Raw genomic sequence first — 18,447 nt, 5'->3', positions numbered from 1 at the left:
AAAAAAAAAAAAAAAAAAAAAAGTAAAGCCAGTGGTGGAAATGGCAATGCAAAGAGAAATGACTACAAACTGTTAGTGTGACATGGTCCTAACAATAAGAAATTGTGGAGTTAACTGCTACAAAATACAGATAGAATCTTATGACCCCCTAATTTTCACAAGAAAGTCACATACCTGACAAAGTTGAGCATGTGATGTTCTTTTTGATGCCCCATCACCTACCAATTTTCATTCATTCAATCTCAACTTCTGCACCAACATGTAAAGAGAACTCATCATCAAACATGATTTGAGCCTCTGCCATGTCATCTTTCTGTGGCTCTGGAGTCATCTCAGATTGGGATACAGAAGTGTCTATGACCAAATGGCTAGACTTGGAGCTTAAGTTTGACATGATGGACTCACTAGCTTGTCAGTTGTTCAGATGGGAAGCCTGACAAAAGGGTTCATCAGATTGCACAGAAGAATAGCTTTCTATGGGATCCTCATCCTCTTGTGTCATGGTTTCTGGTTTCTGCTTTCCACCTTTCACTCACATATTTCAGGACTTCCATAGGTTGACATCTTTTAGTAGAGTCAATGGCCAAAAGATCGCTAAACATCCACCATATCCCCGAACCAACCTTGGTCAATGCTTCAGGAGTATTGTGCATCTAGAAATTGCTTTGCCATTCAACAAAATGTTTATATTTTCTATCATCGAGAATGGCATCCTCCCATGGAAGCTCCCCTGTAAGTAGATAATAGATGACTACTCCAAATGCCCACACATCAAGGCTTCCATCCACAACCAGGCCAACTGAACTGTCAACTTCACACACTTCTGGAGCCATGTAGGACCCGGTGCCACACTTTCCTGCAATCACTGTCCCTTTGACCTTAGCAAGGCCAAAGTCTGTGATCTTAATAGAATGGCAGTCCTGGTCAAACACTAAAATGTTGTCTGGCTTCATGTCCATATGTACCAGTCCTTTCTCTGCTACGAATTCCAGAGCACTGGAGATTTGCTCAGCACACCTCTTAACTGCGTCTTCTGGAATTCCCACCTAAATAAAAATAAAGAAATTCAGAATACTTATCCAGAATTGAGAAATACAGAAAATGTAACAGAAACAATGAAATTATATATATATATATATATATAACATTTTTAGTTTTAGACTAGGGATGGATTATTTTGCCATATGTATGTACATGCTTAAAACAAGTAGGAGTACAAAAGATAAGTGTAATCTTTCAAGATGGACACCTCTACTCATGTCAACTAAGAAGGTTTCCTCTCACTTCCTGTTGCATCTCTGGGAAAGGTGGGGGAAAAGTGAAGGGAAATCTTTCCAAAAGGACACAGAAAGCATTTAATAAATTGACAGGAGTTTGAACTCTTCTTAACTCCTATACAAACCTAAGAAAAAACAATTCACCATACATACATCTTAAATACTTACATCTGGTGTGATCAGGGACAGCAGATCGCCAAGAGGTGCCAGTTCCTGAGCAAATACAAAGTGGTCGGTGGGGGTGATGGCAGCGTCATAGCATCTGATGATGTTGGGATGAACTGAAAGTAAGTATGAAATACTGAACTCCCGGAGGAAAGACTGCTGACTGGTTTGGTTTTTATCTAGGATCTTCAATGCTATTTTTTGACCTGTGTGAAAAAGAAGTTTACTTTAGTTAGAGAATTGGACGTTTTAAGGTGGTCATTTATGAATGTTTCAACTTGAAAATAACTCTAATAAAAACTGCTGCTCCCAGATTGTGAATGCATTATGCTTCATTTAAAGCTGAACATTGCAAACTGTGAGATTCTCAAAATGTGCATTGGAAGCTTCAGCAAGTCAGATAGAGTCCACCTTAATTTTTGGCTATTGGACAACCATCATTTTTAATATCATATCCTCCCCAGCCTGATTGTCCCTCACCCGTTTCTTTCATTCATTGGATTTCTGCTCTTAATCATATAGTCCCGGCATCATATGTGATCATTATCGGGCCGTCTGAATGCAAATACAGCCTGTCTAGGAACGCCCACTCCTCCAGACAGATATGTACCCAGGTATTTTGGTATTTGCATAGCTACTCCCAAGAATGAACCCAATGCTTAGTTCTCTAAAACATCTTGCCAACTTATATAATGTGTTTTAAAACTTTATATTTATAGGGCTGTAAGAAATTCTATAATTGGATTATATTTGTTCACTGCAAATACTGTAGCTGCCATTCTTCATTAGTAGTGTTGCACGTTGACTTCTACTTTACTTTTTTTTTTTTATCTTTTAGTAAGTCTACAATTAATAACCTCTTGGAGAAAGCCCATCTTGCAGATCAAATTTACATGCATATACTGTACATAAATATTTGTAGGGGATATTGAAAGTTTTAATGGCTTATTTCACTGACCTGTTTTCCTGTCGTTTGCCAAGAATACTTTTCCAAAGCCACCTTTTCCAAGTTCCTTCACAACAAGGACGTTCTCCTGTAGGTCTATCTTCTTTAGTCTTTGTGAATTTAAGGAGACCATTCTATCCAGAAGACGTACCATATCATGTGAAACGGAGGCCATGGTGCTCTGGAGGGCTAAAAAAAGAAAAACTTGTTATATTATTAGTCAGAAAACAAATCTCTGAAGAGAAACCACAGAAATGTGTCAAATATGAATACTGTTACCCTCAGTTATACACCTATAAATATATAAGGCTCAATAGACCTCCACATCTACATCTATATGACATGGGAATAAGGTTTGGGCATGAATGTGAGAGCTTGAACACAAAAACATACATTTATGGAGAACATTTAAAGAACCTGAATATGGAAAGCCAGCAATCTATGTACTGTATATCCAAGAACATTATCATGCAATGGTATGAGTTGATCAAGTACAAAAGCAAATGGAAAAGCCAAGACATATAGCAATATATAAATAAGTTCCGGGATATATGTAATAGTTACCAGTTCAGCTGTGTGTGCTCAGAAACTGGGGGGTCAAAAAATGAATTTATTGCTCAAGTATCCTTTGGGAAGGGAATGTAATAAACATTGGCCAATATTAATGGAAAGGTATATCTGCTGCCAGTAGCAGCTTACTGATGCTCATTTCTCTGGCAGATGCTGAATGGAAAAGATTAAACATTCCATATGGAAGAACTACAAGAGATACTCTGCTTTCTTTTTACCAGCCAAATTTCCAGTTTCATTAAATAAAGTCAGGGGGATAAACAGAGCTCAGCCAGGTAAGAAGTGTCATTTAAATCAGAGCCATCATGTAAAATATGAAAAATGTTTGCCTCACCTTTTGTAGCTATTACAAGACAGCAGAGGCCATGCTAAAGGTCATCAGAAGATATTAGTAACTCTCCCCTAAAACATTCTCCCCAAATCTGTGAAGACCCACAATGACCCTAAGTGATGCCATAACATCCAAACACTCAATTGTCACATCACTTTCCAGGAACCTTAAAAAACATTTTCAAGGCATTTTCCTGCTCAATGTCATCTTTATGTTCTCAAGACCTCATAGCATCAGACTGACAGACTCCATGAAATGAACTGAAGGCAATGCTTAGTGACAGCATTATGTAAAATGTTGTACTCTGGTTTTGGTGAGAGGGAATCTTTCATAGCAAAGAATCCAACACTGTTCAGTCAATTGATTTTTGTACAGATTGGAATATACTTGTACTATAAGATTTAGATAAAATTTTACATTACTTATACAAAATGAAACATATGTTTGGGTGGCTATCACACAAATTACTGCCTTAACTTTTATTACATATCCTGTATTATAAACAACTTTTTCATCAGAACGATCATGGCAACCCTCCAATGTCTATCCTGTCTTCTGTATACATTGTATTACATATTATCCTTTCCTGAACCCCCACTTATTGCCCCTTTTCTAAGTTGTTCATATATAGGCTTTTATATCTATATCACGTAAACCTCTGTGGTATTATTATCAGAATGTTCATTAAATAATAAAGATCCACCGATTGGCTAAATGAAAGTGACCTTACCTTATTGTGGTGGGTTTTCAGCGGTGATAAAGTCGGATTTGTTTCTCAAATTATTAAATTCCACTGCAGATCAACAGCCAGACAACGTCACCAAATCTCCAGCTAGGCTGTAACAGATGAGTATACCGGTATCTCTTGAAGTAGATTTACTAATCAGAGGAGGGACTGACCCGCTTTATACAAGGGAGATGGGCGGGAAGGCAGAGAATGAAGGCTTTCCATTGGGTGACTTCTAATGGAAATGTTGTGTAAATAACCCCGCATTGTTCTTGCTGATTTGCATATAAACAGGTTTTCTAGAGAATAGGTGATTGGGTTTCAGCATGTTTAATCCTAATACTTTTAAACTTTACTGAGTTTTAAAATGAAACTTTCTAACATAAAACAAATTTCCAATTTTATAGTTATTTTATAATATATATTTTTTTTACAGAATAACTTAGAATTTTTGAATAATGAAAAGTGAACACTAACCAGATAATTTATTAAGAAAAAACTTAAAAAATATCATTGTAACATTGGCTGTAAGTTCTTGCTATTTCATTTATATCATTGTCTTATTTCCAGGAACATTGTAAACCAATGGGTTCATTGTAAAAATTACTTTATTTAAAATAAAATGTATTTGAGCATAAAAATGTAATCAGCTTGAAAAGTAGATGCCAGATCCTCACATGTCCCTGGGGAAAGAAAGGAACAAACCACTGAGAAAAAACTTTGGATAGGTACCACTTTAGTTTTGGCAAGACTTGATAATAATCTCAAAAACTTTATAACTTTACTGAATTTTAAAATTAAACTTTCCACCAACTTTAACTATAAAATGGAAAATTTGTTTAGAATAATGAATAAAAGAGTGAGTATTAACCAGATAATTTATAAAGAAAAAACATCTCATTATAACTTCAGCTGTAGGTTCTTGCTGATGTGTTTATTCTAAAAAGGATTTTATTGAAAATAAAATTAAATGAGCACAAAAAATATAAAAAAAAATCTTGCCAAACCTTAAAAAGTGAGTGCCAGAGAATTAAAAGGAATATTTGGAGCTGCCATGTCTGGGCTTATTTCTTGAGATTTCATCTACAAACATCCTGATCATCTCTTCACTACATGGTGGGTCACTGATCTAGAACAATCCATGTGTATATCGAGTAATGGAAAATATCATACTGATGTTCTCAGTGAACGACAAACCAAGTTTTGAGACAAATCTTTGGCTTGCACTGCAAATACCTTCCAAAATGGATCCTTAAGACTCATCCAGAGGTTGCTAAAGGTTTATTGAACAAGGAGCATTGTCTGCCTCCTTGATGAGTTCAGACTCACATCAATGATCTTTTTAGCTATTGGTGAGGAGAGATTCTTCTCACTGAGAAGAAATCTAAGGATAAATATTTTTGCCTGATCATCACACTGATGTAATGACAAGTAGAAATCTTATATCTTACATTTGTAATTATTAGTTGGGTTTTCTCAGACCTGAAAGTTATTTCAAGGGTTAGTCCATGTTGAAAAGGTTGAGAAAGGAATGAAAATGCTCAGCTTGAAGTGGACCAAATTATAAGGGGTCCCCAGTGCTCTTGCTATAATGTGCAAGTATGTATATCATATTTATATGTTACGTCAGAATTGGCTCACACAGTTCCCTGCTCTAGTGTTGTGATGTCTGTTATATTCCAGTTATTATATTGCCTTCTTATACTGGACTTTATGTCAGTTGTTGTTAATCACTAAAATACACTTTAGCTGTGTTCATACATTGACAATGTCTATCTATATGCGGAATTTAGAGAGAACTTTCACACCCAAGACAGAACTAATAATCTGAATGGTGATGGGCTTGTGAATTGATATGTTAAAGAGGAAGTAGAATACCTGACTGAGGTGTGACTGCCGATACCGTTTTCATCACAATGGCCATGTTTATGGAAGCCAACCTCCATTGTTAGGAGTGATGAAGCATCCAGCTGTATCCCTCAGGGGATGCCAAATTTGTACGATTATCTCAGTATAGGGAGGGACACAACAGCTTAAAATTAAAATCTTTGCAGAAGTTGTCATAAACATAAAATAAAACTATTACACCTAATATAAAACCCAACTATTATAACTTGCAATGATAAGATTTTCTATGATGACCTCTCTATGTGGTAGACATCAAGAGTCACAGGTCTTCATAAACACTTGCTCTTGTACACTGAAATCCTCACACGTCCATGGGGGAAAGAAAGAAAGAAAAAAAAACACTGAGATAAAACTTTGAGATTATTAACAAATCTTGCCAAACCTAAAGTGGCGCCTATCCAAATACTTTAAATCTTTACTGGGTTTTAAAATTAAAGTATTTGGATAGGCAACACTTTAGGTTTGCCAAGATTTGTTAATAATCTCAAAGTTTTTTATCTCAGTGGTTTGTTTCTTTCTTTCCCCATGGAAGTGTGAGGATTTCAGTGTACAAGAGCAAGTGTTTATGAAGACCTGTGACTCTTGATGTTTACCACATAGAGAGGTCATAGAAAATCTTATCAGTGCAAGTTATAATAGTTGGGATTTATTAGGTGTAATAGTTTTATTTTCTTCTGCAAAGATTTTCAATTTAAGCCATTGTTTCCCACCCTATACAGAGTGAATCATACAAATTTGGCTTTCCCTGAAGACCACAGCTGGAGGCCCCACCACTCCTAACAATGGAGGTTGGCTTCTATAAACATGGTCATTGTGATGGAAACAGTATCGGAAGTCACACCTCAGCCAGGTATTCTCCTCTTTAACATATCAATTCACAAGGCCATCACCATTCAGATGATTAGTTCTGTCTTGGGTGTGAACGTTCTCTCTAAATTCCGCATATAGACATTGTCAGTGTATGAACAAAGCTGTGTATTTTAGTGAATAACATAATCTTAGCTGTAGTATTACATTTACCCACATTTTTACATAGTTACTGTTTTATATTTTTCAATCATTTTCAGATTTCAGGTGCTTATCATAAACGTCACCTCAATGCAGTAGGCTTCCCTGATGACATAAACATCACAACAGGGGACAAAAAGTCCATTATAAGAAGGCAATATAATGACTAGGATATAACAGACATCAGAACACTAGACCAGGGAACTGTGTGAGGTAAGTCTGCCGTAATAAATAAATATGATGTACATACTTAGACATTATGGCAAGAGCCTATGCTTGGGACCAGTTCAAGCTGAGCATTTTAATTCCTTTTGCAAACCTTTTGAACATGGACTAACCCTTGAAATAACTTTTAGGACCCAGAAAACCTAACTAATAATTACACATGTAAGATATATTATTTATACTGGTCATTACAGCAGTCTGATGATCAGGCAAAAATAATTTTCCTTAGATTTCTTGTCAGTGGAAAGAATTTCTTCTTAGAAATAACTAAAAAGATCATTGATGTGAGTCTGAACTCATCAAGGAGGCCGGAAATGCTCCTTGCTCAATAACTCTTTAGCAACCTATGGATGAATCTTAGGGATCCATTGTGGAAGGTATTTGCAGTGCAAACAAAGATTTGTCTCAAAATAAAAAATGATGTCCGTATGATATTTTCCACTTGGCTTGTTCTAGATCAGTGACCCACCATGTGGTGAAGAAAAGATCAGGATGTTTGGAGATGAATCTCTATAAATAAGCCCAATTTTATAGATAATATGGTGGAAGTGTAATTTTAAAACCCAGTAAAGATTTAAACTCTCCAGCATATTAACTGGAAAATGTGTTTTATGACAGTGGGCAGTATGTACAGGAGAGGAGTTTTGAGGGTATGACAGTGAGTTTTAAAATTAAACTTTCTACCATATTTACTATAAAATGGAAAATTTGATTTTTTTTTTACAAGATTTTTCTATTTAAATAACTTAGAATTTTAGAATAGTGAATACACGAGTGAGTACTAACCAGATAATTTATTAAGAAAACCATCTCATTATAACATCAGCTGTAGGTTCTCGCTGGTTATTTTATATCATTATGTCTTATTTCCAGTAACATTAAACACCAATAGGTTTATTGTAAAAAAAGGACTTTATTTAAAATAAAAATTAAATTGAGCATAACAAATTTAATCAGTTTAAAAAGTAGATACTAGAGGATCAAAAGAGGGGAAGAGAAGAGAGAGAAAAGGGATGGAGAGGAGAGAGAGAGAGAGAGAGAGGGGAGTGCGAAGAGAGAGCTAGGAGGGAATGGCGAGAGAGAGAGACAGAGACAAGAAGGGAAGAAAGGGGAGGTAGAAGAGAGCTCGGAGGGATGGCAAGAGAAAGAGAGAATGAGAGAGAGAGAGAGAGAGATAAATAGAATGAGAGAGAGAATGAGAAATGGAGAAAGAGAGAACAAGAGAATGAGAGAGAGAGAAAAACAAGAGGGGAAGAAAGGGGAGGGTCAAGAAAGAGCTAGGAGGGGATGGTGAGAGAGAGAGAGAGAGAGAGAGAATGGAAGAGAGAGAACGAGAGAGAGAAACTAAAGGGGAAGAGAACAGAGAGAAAAGGGATGGAGAGAGAGAGAATGCCAGAGAGAAAATGAGAGAGAGAAAGAGAAAGGGATAACAAGAGATTGAGAGATGAAACAAGAGGGGAAGCTTAGAGAGAAAGGAAATGGAGAGGGGAGAGAAAGGGGAGGGAGAAGAGAGAGCTAGGGGGAGGGGGAGAGAAAGATAAATACAGAGTCACTGATGATGAACCCAATTCCTGCAAGACATATAGTATGGCAAAGTGGAAGACTTACTAATATACAGTATCTTCCCATATTACAGAGCACAGCATGTCCTTCTAATCCTGGCTGACAGCATTGCTTGTAATTTATGTACAGCAGTAAAAGTGTTGTTAGTTCAAACAGGAATTTAGTGGCTCCCCGGATTTCTGGCAGCATCAATATGTATTTTTCTGTACAGAGAAAAATCAAGAGCACCACCTAGTGCACAGGAGGGGTAACTTTTCATATATGTACAAATTACACCCCGATGAACTAGGCAGTAGTCTTGTTCACCCATCTGGGATAGTCCAGACTTTTCATCTAAAATAATTCAAGAAATAGTGTTAGACCAAGATATTGAAATGCTCAGTTCTCAAGGACAATGTTTCTATAGAATAATGTTATAATTATATATGAAATATTAATACATTTAAAGGGTTACAGACACTGGCTATATAGGTGTTTTGTGTCATTTGGAAAATAGCCCTAGAATATACAATCCTAGTCAATAATGCAATACACAAAGGGATAGAGACCTTCACCAACAATACATTAAAAAAGTAATAATCCTTTGATTTGTTTTCTTTACCACATGATAGTAGTGAATCAAACTCTGGTCCCTACAACTAACTGAGCTAAACCCAGGCATGGACTGGCCATCGGGACTACCGGGAGTTTCCCGGTGGGACGATGGCTCAGTGGGCCGGCTCCAGTGACAGCCTGTCACCTAGGGAGCACTGCTGCCTAGCCTAGCTGGGAGGGTGCAGGCCAGCCCGGATCAGTTTGCCAGGCTGGGGGGCCGGCGCAGCTCTGCTGAAATAGTGCGGAGCAGGGGCTGACTGACCAGTCAGTCACTCGGCGTGGACCGAGGGCCCGTAGTTAAGGGGGCCCCATGAGTGGCCCACAGGGGTGGCACCTCATAGCACCCTCAAAAATTGCACTGAGGTATTGCCATACAATTCACATTATTTATTTTAAATAATATTGTACCTGCTGTGAATCCTGTCTGCTACTTGGCTGGGGACTCTTTTTTTTGTAGAGGAGGGATACAGCCGCATAAGCCGCTGATGTTTAGTTAGTCCCGGCTGAGAGGGGGGCGGATTGATTCAGAATGTTGTGCAGAGGTGCTACCTTTTAAAAGCCCCCCCCTGTGTCACATGGTGCCTCTGCATCTGGCGCGCGGAAGAGAGAAGAGAGGGTGTAGCAGAAAGAGTGAGAGCCCAGAAGCAAGGAAGGTAAGATGATGACTGCTGAGCTGTTTCCTTGCTAGACCGTGGGGGAGGGAGCAGAGCTGCTGTAGGCATAGAGCTGACTGAGTCTGCAGTGCTCGTCATCTGGCAGGAGGGGGAGGGGAGAGGGGGAGGGGGTTCCCTGTTGTGCAGGCTGGCTGTGGTGAAGAGGAGGAATTAGGATTCATGATGGCTGTTGTTTTTATAAGGGAGCTGTTGCTGAGCCTGGGGAGGGGGAGGGAAACTCCACTCTGTGGTCCTGTCATTTGATTTATGTCAGCAGCAGGCAGCCTGATCTGCTGCTAGAGGAATTCTGCCCTGTGATCTTGGCACTCTGATTTGCCTTGGGCACTGCAATCATTAGACTGCCCCCCAGATCAGGAGTGCCTGATTTACAGTACCCAAACAGATCCAATGCTAGACTATACTGTGCCCTGGGCAAGCCCAACCCCCACCCCCTTAAAAAAAAAATATATTTTTTTTTAAAAACAGCAGAAAATGATCTAAAAAGACATATATATATATATATATATATATATATATATATATATATATATATATATATATAGATATAGATATAAAGACACTCAATGCATTCACCACACCCACTATACTCACAGCACACTCCATGCATTCCTCATACACCCCCTATACTCACAGCACACTCCATGCATTCCTCATACACCCCCTATACTCACAGCACACTCCATGCATTCCTCATACACCCCCTATACTCACAGCATACTCCATGCATTCCTCATACACCCCCTATACTCACAGCACACTCCATGCATTCCTCATACACCCCCTATACTCACAGCACACTCCATGCATTCCTCATACACCCCTTATACTCACAGGACACTCCATGCATTCCTCATACACCCCCTATACTCACAGGACACTCCATGCATTCCTCATACACCCCCTATACTCACAGCACACTCCATGCATTCCTCATACATCCCCTATACTCACAGCACACTCCATGCATTCCTCATACACCCCCTATACTCACAGGACACTCCATGCATTCCTCATACACCCCCTATACTCACAGCACACTCCATGCATTCCTCATACACCCCCTATACTCACAGCACACTCCATGCATTCCTCATGCAGCCCCTATACTCACAGCACACTCCATGCATTCCTCATACACCCCCTATACTCACAGCACACTCCATGCATTCCTCATGCACCCCCTATACTCACAGGACACTCCATGCATTCCCCACACCCCATATACTCACAGGACACTCCATGCATTCCTCATACACCCCCTATACTCACAGCACACTCCATGCATTCTTCATACACCCCCTATACTCACAGCACACTCCATGCATTCCTCATACACCCCCTATACTCACAGCACACCCCATGCATTCATCATACACCCCATATACTCACAGGACACTTCATGCATTCCTCATACACCCCATATACTCACAGCACACTCCATGCATTCTTCATACACCCCCTATAATCACAGCAAATGCAGCCAACTGTGCTCCATCAATTGCAGGCTTTGTGCCCATAATATGCAGCCGCTGTGCCTGCCCGCCTGTTATCTGCCTGGCACCTACCCCATCGGGGAAAATACAGGGGATTGGTACCAATGTATGCCACCCCTCTTGTCCCAGTTCATTTTCTTTCTGCTGCCCAGGTCCCCTTGTGTGCTCCCCCCCATTGTTTTAGGATGACGAGTGGGGACAAGGCCAGTTAATATGTCACAAATGCATATATGTTGGAGCTTTGAGGTGCACACTCCAATACAGTAGGCCACGCACACCTATGGGCAGGGCTGAGAGTCATGGCACAAGGAGGGGATCCCGTGAGGACCAGAGTGAATGAAGGTGTTAACTGTTAAGTCTATTAGAAAGAGGCCCCCCTCCAGGTCCCATTATACTCCTTTTCAGTCTATAATTGGACCTAAAGGGGTGACTCAGATTCTACAATGGACACTGAAAGGGTCTCTGTTAGAGAGACCCCCCCTCCAGGTCCCATTAGACTCTTTTGAATTCTCCAATGGGTCCTGGAGGTGGTCTCGCTCTCTAACAGAGACTTTCTGATGCACACTGTTAGAAAGAGACCCCCCTCCAGGTCCCATTAGACTCTGTTGTAGTCTCTAATGGGGCCTGGAGGGGACACTTTCTAACAGACTGTCCAATGGACATTGTCAGAGAAAGACCTCCCTCCAGGTCCCATTAGACTCTGTTAAATAGTGTGTTTTTTTTTAAAAAGGCAGAAGTTGTACTTTATGCAAAATGAAGGAGCGGGGCCAGGGGCAGGTCATGGGCAGGGCCTGACAGGGGGCCCTTGCTTAATTTGGTCCGGGGGCCCTGGATGTTGTCTTCCGCCCCTGGTGCGGAGTGACTCTGATGGCCTGGAATGTCACTCACTGTGTGTGTGGTGAGCCTAAGCATAATGTGCTCAGCCTCAATGTTCAGTGTGCAGGCTCCACGGCCTGTCCGGGCAGCACTGTCTTTATGCACTATTCAGATTGGTGGTGAGTTGCGGCCGCCCGCCAGACCCCGCCAATCACTGCAACCTCGCTGGCACTGTGTGCCCAGGACAGGTGCCATGTCAGCCAATGAGGTGCTGAGCACATGCACGGCCCCCCGCTCGCCTCAACATGACGTCATCCCCTCCTCCAGGCTCAGTCCAGTCCCACCCACAACAGATCAGAGGAGCCCACACAGTCCCTGGCTGTTTGGACTGTCCCACACGGTGTGTGATTGATGAAGAGCCCGAAAGAGGCTGCAGCATTTAAAAAGGAGAGAAAGAGGAAAGCACAGAGCTCTGGAGAAGTAAGCACACAACCTTTACTTGTGAAGGGAACTGTTCTGCCCAAATTATAGGGGGGGTGACTGATCCCATATTTCAACCCCAACAGGCTACCTTTAAAGATGTCCTAATAGCTATTCTACACAGATTTTGTCTGTCATCTTCACCCCCCATGTCATCTTCACCCCCCATGTCATCTTCACCCCCATGTCCTCTTCATCCCCAGTCATCTTCATCCCCCATGTCTTTTTCATCCCCCATGTCTTTTTCATCCCCCATGTCTTTTTCATCCCCCATGTCTTTTTCATCCCCCATGTCTTTTTCATCCCCCATGTCTTTTTCACCCCCCATGTCTTTTTCATCCCCCATGTCTTTTTCATCCCCCATGTCTTTTTCATCCCCCATGTCTTTTTCATCCCCCATGTCTTTTTCATCCCCCATGTCATCTTCATCCCCCATGTCTTCTTCATCCCCCATGTCTTCTTCATCCCCATGTCAGCCTCCTACCACTCCGCCCCCATCATCTTCATCCCTCATGTCATCTTCATCCCCCATGTCATCTTCATCCCCCATGTCAGCTTCCTACCACTCCGCCCCATCATTTTCATCCCCCCTGTCATCTTCAGCCCCCTTGTCAGCTTCCTACCACTCCGCCCCCATCATCTTCATCCCCCATGTCAGCTTTCTACCACTCCGCCCCATCATCTTCATCCCCCATGTCAGCTTTCTACCACTCCGCCCCCATCATCTTCATCCCCCATGTCAGCTTCCTACCACTCCGCCCCCATCATCTTCATCCCCACTGTCATCGTCATCCCCCCTGTCAGCTTGCTACTACTCCTCCGCTCTGTCATCTTCATCCCCCATCATCTTCATCCCCATGTCAGATTCTTACTACTCTGCCCCACGTCATCTTCATCCCCCCTGTCATCGTCATCCCCCTGTCAGCTTCCCACACTCCACTCCCGTCATCTTCATCCCCATTTCCAGCTTTCTACCACTCCACCACCTTAAATTTACTGGTGTCACATATGATGAATGCAGGAACAATTTTTTTTTCTTCCAGTGACAACACGGACAGAAGGACATTTGTCCTTCCAGTGAAACCACCAATGCAGGGACTTTTTTGTTCTTTCAGTGAAACCATAGATACCCAAGTCCCTGCTCACCCATAGTACAGTGACCTGTGCTTTTTTACTTATAGTGGAATGTTTTTACCTATGGTTTTGTTGCGCAATTGCATATAGTTTATATACTGTGGGCCGGTCTGGATGAAGTCCAGGGCCAAATTTTTGTCCCAGTCCAGCCCTGGCTAAACCTATAATAATTGGTCATGGCATTGTCATATCAAAATAGATTCATCAACCAAGTAAAATATTTAATAGTGAAATGTAAGGAGTATACAAAACAAAAGTCCTGCTATTAGCATTGTTCACTAAAAGGCCATTTATATCAGCCTCATTTATTCTGGATTCTCTTTAATACTCGTAACTACAAGGCTTAACTCACCGATCTGAGAGTTGCTAACAAGAGTTCCATCACTGGCATATCACCCAACTTTCTGAGATGAAAGGTGTGGGGGGGGGACGACGACATAGCACACAGTATGTAGGTATAGAACACACCCCTGCCAAAATTGCAATAATTTAGAGATTGGATGATAGGTTTAGTGTGTTAAAACATTCAAGGTAGCTAATTAGTATCTTTTTATAAAAAGATCTGAACATCTGAAGATAAGCAACTGAGAACAGAAGGACAGATAAATATACTTTGAAATGGGGTAATCCCTCAAAATTAGTAAAATTGGGAGCCGTGGTCTGAATGGAGATGCCATACCTTTAGTAAAAAAAATGTAAAGCCAGTGGTGGAAATGACGATGCAAAGAGTAATGACTACACACTTAGTGCAGAACTGTTAGTGTGACATGGTCCTAACAGTATGATATTGTGCAGTTGACTGCTACAAAATACAGATAGAATCTTATGACCCCTTAATTTTCACAAGAAAGTCACATACCTGAGAAAGTTGACCATGTGATGTTCTTTTTGATGCTCCATCACCTACCAATTCTCATTCATCCAATCTCAACTTCTGCACCAACATGTAAAGAGAACTCATCATCAAACATGATTTGAGCCTCTGCCATGTCATCTTTCTGTGGCTCTGGAGTCATCTCAGACTGGGACACAGAAGTGTCTATGACCAAATGGGCAGAATTGGAGCTTAAAGTTGACATGATGGACTCACTAGCTTGTGAGTTTTTCAGATGGAAAACATCGCACAAAGGTTCATCAGATTGCACAGAAGAATAGCTTTCTATGGGATCCTCATCCTCTTGTGTCGTGGTTTCTGCTTTCCACCTTTCACTCATATATTTTAGGACTTCCGTAGGTTGACATCTCTTAGTAGAGTCAATGGCCAAAAGATCTCTAAACATCCACCATATCCCCGAACCAACCTTGGTCAATGCTTCAGGAGTATTGTGCATCTGGAAATTGCTTTGCCATTCAACAAAATGTTTATATTTTCTATTATCGAGAATGGCATCCTCCCATGGAAGCTCCCCTTTAAGTAGGCAATAGATGACTACTCCAAATGCCCACATTTCAAGGCTTCCATCCACCACTAGGCCAACTGAACTGTCAACTTCACATACTTCTGGAGCCGTGTAGGAACCCGGTGCCACACTTTCCTGTAATCACTGTCCCTTTGACCAGGACTACCATTCTATCAAGATCACAGACTTTGGCCTTGCTAAGGTCAAACACTAAAACGTTGTCTGGCTTCATGTCCATATGTACCAGTCCTTTCTCTGCTATGAATTCCAGAGCACTGGAGATTTGCTCAGCACACCTCTTAACTGCGTCTTCTGGAATTCCCACCTAAATAAAAATAAAGAAAGAAATTCAGAATACTTATCCAAAATTGAGAAATACAGAATATTTAACAGAAACAACGAAATCATATATATATATATATATATATAGCCATAATGGTTTTAGTTTTACGCTAGGGATGGATTATTTTGCCATATGTATGTACATGCTTAAAACAAGTAGGAGTACAAAAGATAAGTATAAATCTTTCAAGATGGACACCTCTACTGATGTTAACTAAGAAAGTTTTCTCTCACTTCCTGTTACATCTCTGGGAAAGGTGGGGGAAAAGTGAAGGGAAATCTTTCCAAAAGGACACAGAAAGCATTTAATAAATTGACAGGAGTTTGAACTCTTCACTCTATACAAACTTAAGAAAAAACAATTCCCCATACATATATCTTAAATACTTACATTTGGTATGATCAGGGACATCAGATCACCAAGAGATGCCAGTTCCTGAGCAAATACAAAGTGGTCGGTGGGGGTGATGGCAGCGCCATAGCATCTGATGATGTTGGGATGAACTGAAAGTAAGTATGAAATACTGAATTCCCGGAGGAAAGACTGCTGAGTGGTTCTGTTTTTATCTAGGATCTTCAATGCTATTCTTCCACCTGTGCGAAAAAGAAGTTTACTTTAGTTAGAGAATTGGAATTTTTAAGGTGGTTATTTATGAATGTTTCAACTTGAAAATAACTCTAATAAAAACTGCTGCTCCCAGATTGAGAATGCATTATGCTTCATTTAAAGCTGAACATTGCAAACTGTGAGATTCTCAAAATGTGCATTGGAAGCTTCAGCAAGTCAGATAGAGTCCACCTTAATTTTTGGCTAGTGGACAACCATCATTTTTAACCACTTGCTTACTGGGCATTTAAACCCCCCTCCTGCCCAGACCAATTTTCAGCTTTCAGCGCTGATGCATTTTGAATGACAATTGCGCGGCCATACAACACTGTACCCAAATGAAATTTTTATCATTTTTTTCCCCACAAATAGAGCTTTCTTTTGGTGGTATTTAGTTACAGCTGGGAGTTTTATTTTTTTGTAAAATAATAAAAAAAATGCAAAATAAAAAATCATGTTTAATAGTTTGTTATAAAATTTTGCAAACAGGTCATTTTTCTCCTTCATTGAAATGCGCTGATGAGGCGGAATTGATAGGCACAGTTAAGGTGGCACTAATAGGCACAGTTAAGGTGGCACCGATGGGCACAGATAAAACCGTACTGATGGGCAAAGATGGGCACAGATAAGATGGCATGGATGGGTGGCATGGATGGGTGGCATGGATGGGCACTGATGGGTACCACTGATAGATGGGACTGATGGGGGGGGCACTGCTGGGCACTGATGGGCGTCACTGATGGGCACTGGTAGATGACACTGATGGGCACGGATATGTGGCACTGGGGTGCAGCACTGTTTTTGTGGCAGATTGTGGGCACTGATAGGTGGCACTGTGGGCACTAATGGGTGGCACTGTGGGCACTAATGGGTGGCACTGATGAGTTTCACTTTTTCCCCTACTTAGGTGGCACTGGCAGGGGGCAGGTGGGCACTGATGATCTGGCCGTGATCGGGACTGAAGTCCCTCTCACGGCCGCCGATGATCGATTCACATAATCAGCTGTCATTGGCTGACAGCTGATCACGTGGTAAGGGGCGCACAGGCCGCTCGTGCACAGGACGACGTCAATAGACATAGTCCCGGCAAAGCAGGTCCGTGCTGTAGCCGTCATTCGGCTATAGCGCGGATCTCTAGAGGTTAATAATATATCCTCCCCAGCCTGATTGTCCCTCACCCGTTCCTTTCATTCATTGGATTTCTGCTCTTAATCATATAGACCCGGTATCATATGTGATCATTATCGGGGCCATCTGAATGCAAATACAGCCTGTCTAGGAACGCCCACTCCTCCAGACAGATATGTACCCATCAAGGCATTTTGGTATTTGCATAACTACTCCCAAGAATCAACCCAATGCTTAGTTCCCTAAAACATCTTGCCAACATATATAATTGTTTTTAACACTTTATATTTATAGAGCTGTAATAAATTCTATATTTGGATCATATTTGTTCACTGCAAATACTGTACCTGGTTTTCTTCATTAGTAGTGTTGCCCATTGACTTCTAATTTTACTTTTTTTTTAATCTTTCAGTAAGTCTACAATTAATAACCTCTTGGACAAAGCATATCTTGCAGATCATATTTTTATGCATATACTGTACATAATTATTTGTAGCAGATATTGAAAGATTTAATGGCTTATTTCACTGACCTGTTTTCCTGTCGTTTGCCAAGCATATTTTTCCAAAGCCACCTTTTCCAAGTTCCTTCGCAATGGTGACGTTCTCCTGTAGGTCTATCTTTACTCTTTGTGAATTTAAGGAAACCATTCTATCCAGAAGACGTACCATATCATGTGCAACAGAGGCCATAGTGCTCTGGAGGGCAAAAAAATAACTTGTTATATTATTAGTCAGAAAACAAATCTCTGAAGAGAAACCACAGAAATGTGTCAAATATGAATATTGTCACCCTCAGTTATAAACCTATAAATATGTAATGCTCAATAGACAACCACATCTATATCTATATGACTTGGGAATAAGGTTTGTGCATGAAAGCGAGAGCTTGAACACAACAACATATATTTACGGAGAAAATTTAAAGGACTTGAATATGGAAAGAGAGCAATCTATGTACGGTATATCCAAGAATATGATCATGCAATGGTATAACTTGATCAAGTACAAAAACAAGTAGAAAAGTCAAGACGTATAGATATATATAAATAAGTTCCAT

General features: G+C 40.7%; 1 protein-coding gene across 1 annotated transcript; it reads right to left on the bottom strand.

Annotated features, from left to right (window-relative positions):
* Positions 1-653: 653 nt before the first annotated feature.
* Positions 654-13,195, bottom strand: LOC143998004 (serine/threonine-protein kinase SBK1-like). Its single transcript, XM_077493800.1, has 4 exons — positions 13,099-13,195; positions 2,401-2,577; positions 1,446-1,648; positions 654-1,046 (listed from the first exon to the last, which is right to left on the bottom strand). Exons 1-4 carry the CDS (start codon positions 13,193-13,195, stop codon positions 654-656), a joined length of 870 nt encoding a protein of 289 aa, XP_077349926.1.
* Positions 13,196-18,447: the final 5,252 nt, after the last annotated feature.

The sequence above is a fragment of the Lithobates pipiens genome, unplaced genomic scaffold (assembly GCF_037356315.1).
Source record: "Lithobates pipiens isolate NorthernLeopardFrog02 unplaced genomic scaffold, aLitPip1_a1.2 Scaffold_19, whole genome shotgun sequence".
In the NCBI taxonomy this organism is placed as follows: Eukaryota; Metazoa; Chordata; class Amphibia; order Anura; family Ranidae; genus Lithobates; species Lithobates pipiens.
The sequence above is the reverse complement of the archived record's forward strand: the minus strand, read 5'-3'. Positions and strand labels throughout refer to the sequence as shown.

Bases quoted from the DNA above. Each gene is read 5' to 3' on its own strand.
- LOC143998004 (XM_077493800.1), bottom strand. From the start codon at position 13,195: ATGGGGGATGAAAAAGACATGGGGGATGAAAAAGACATGGGGGATGAA. The intron at 2,578-13,098 runs GTGAAAAAGACA...TTCTTTTTTTAG, and splicing joins GGATGAAAAAGACATGGGGG to CCCTCCAGAGCACCATGGCC. The intron at 1,047-1,445 runs GTAAGTATTTAA...ATTTTTATTTAG, and splicing joins TGTCCCTGATCACACCAGAT to GTGGGAATTCCAGAAGACGC.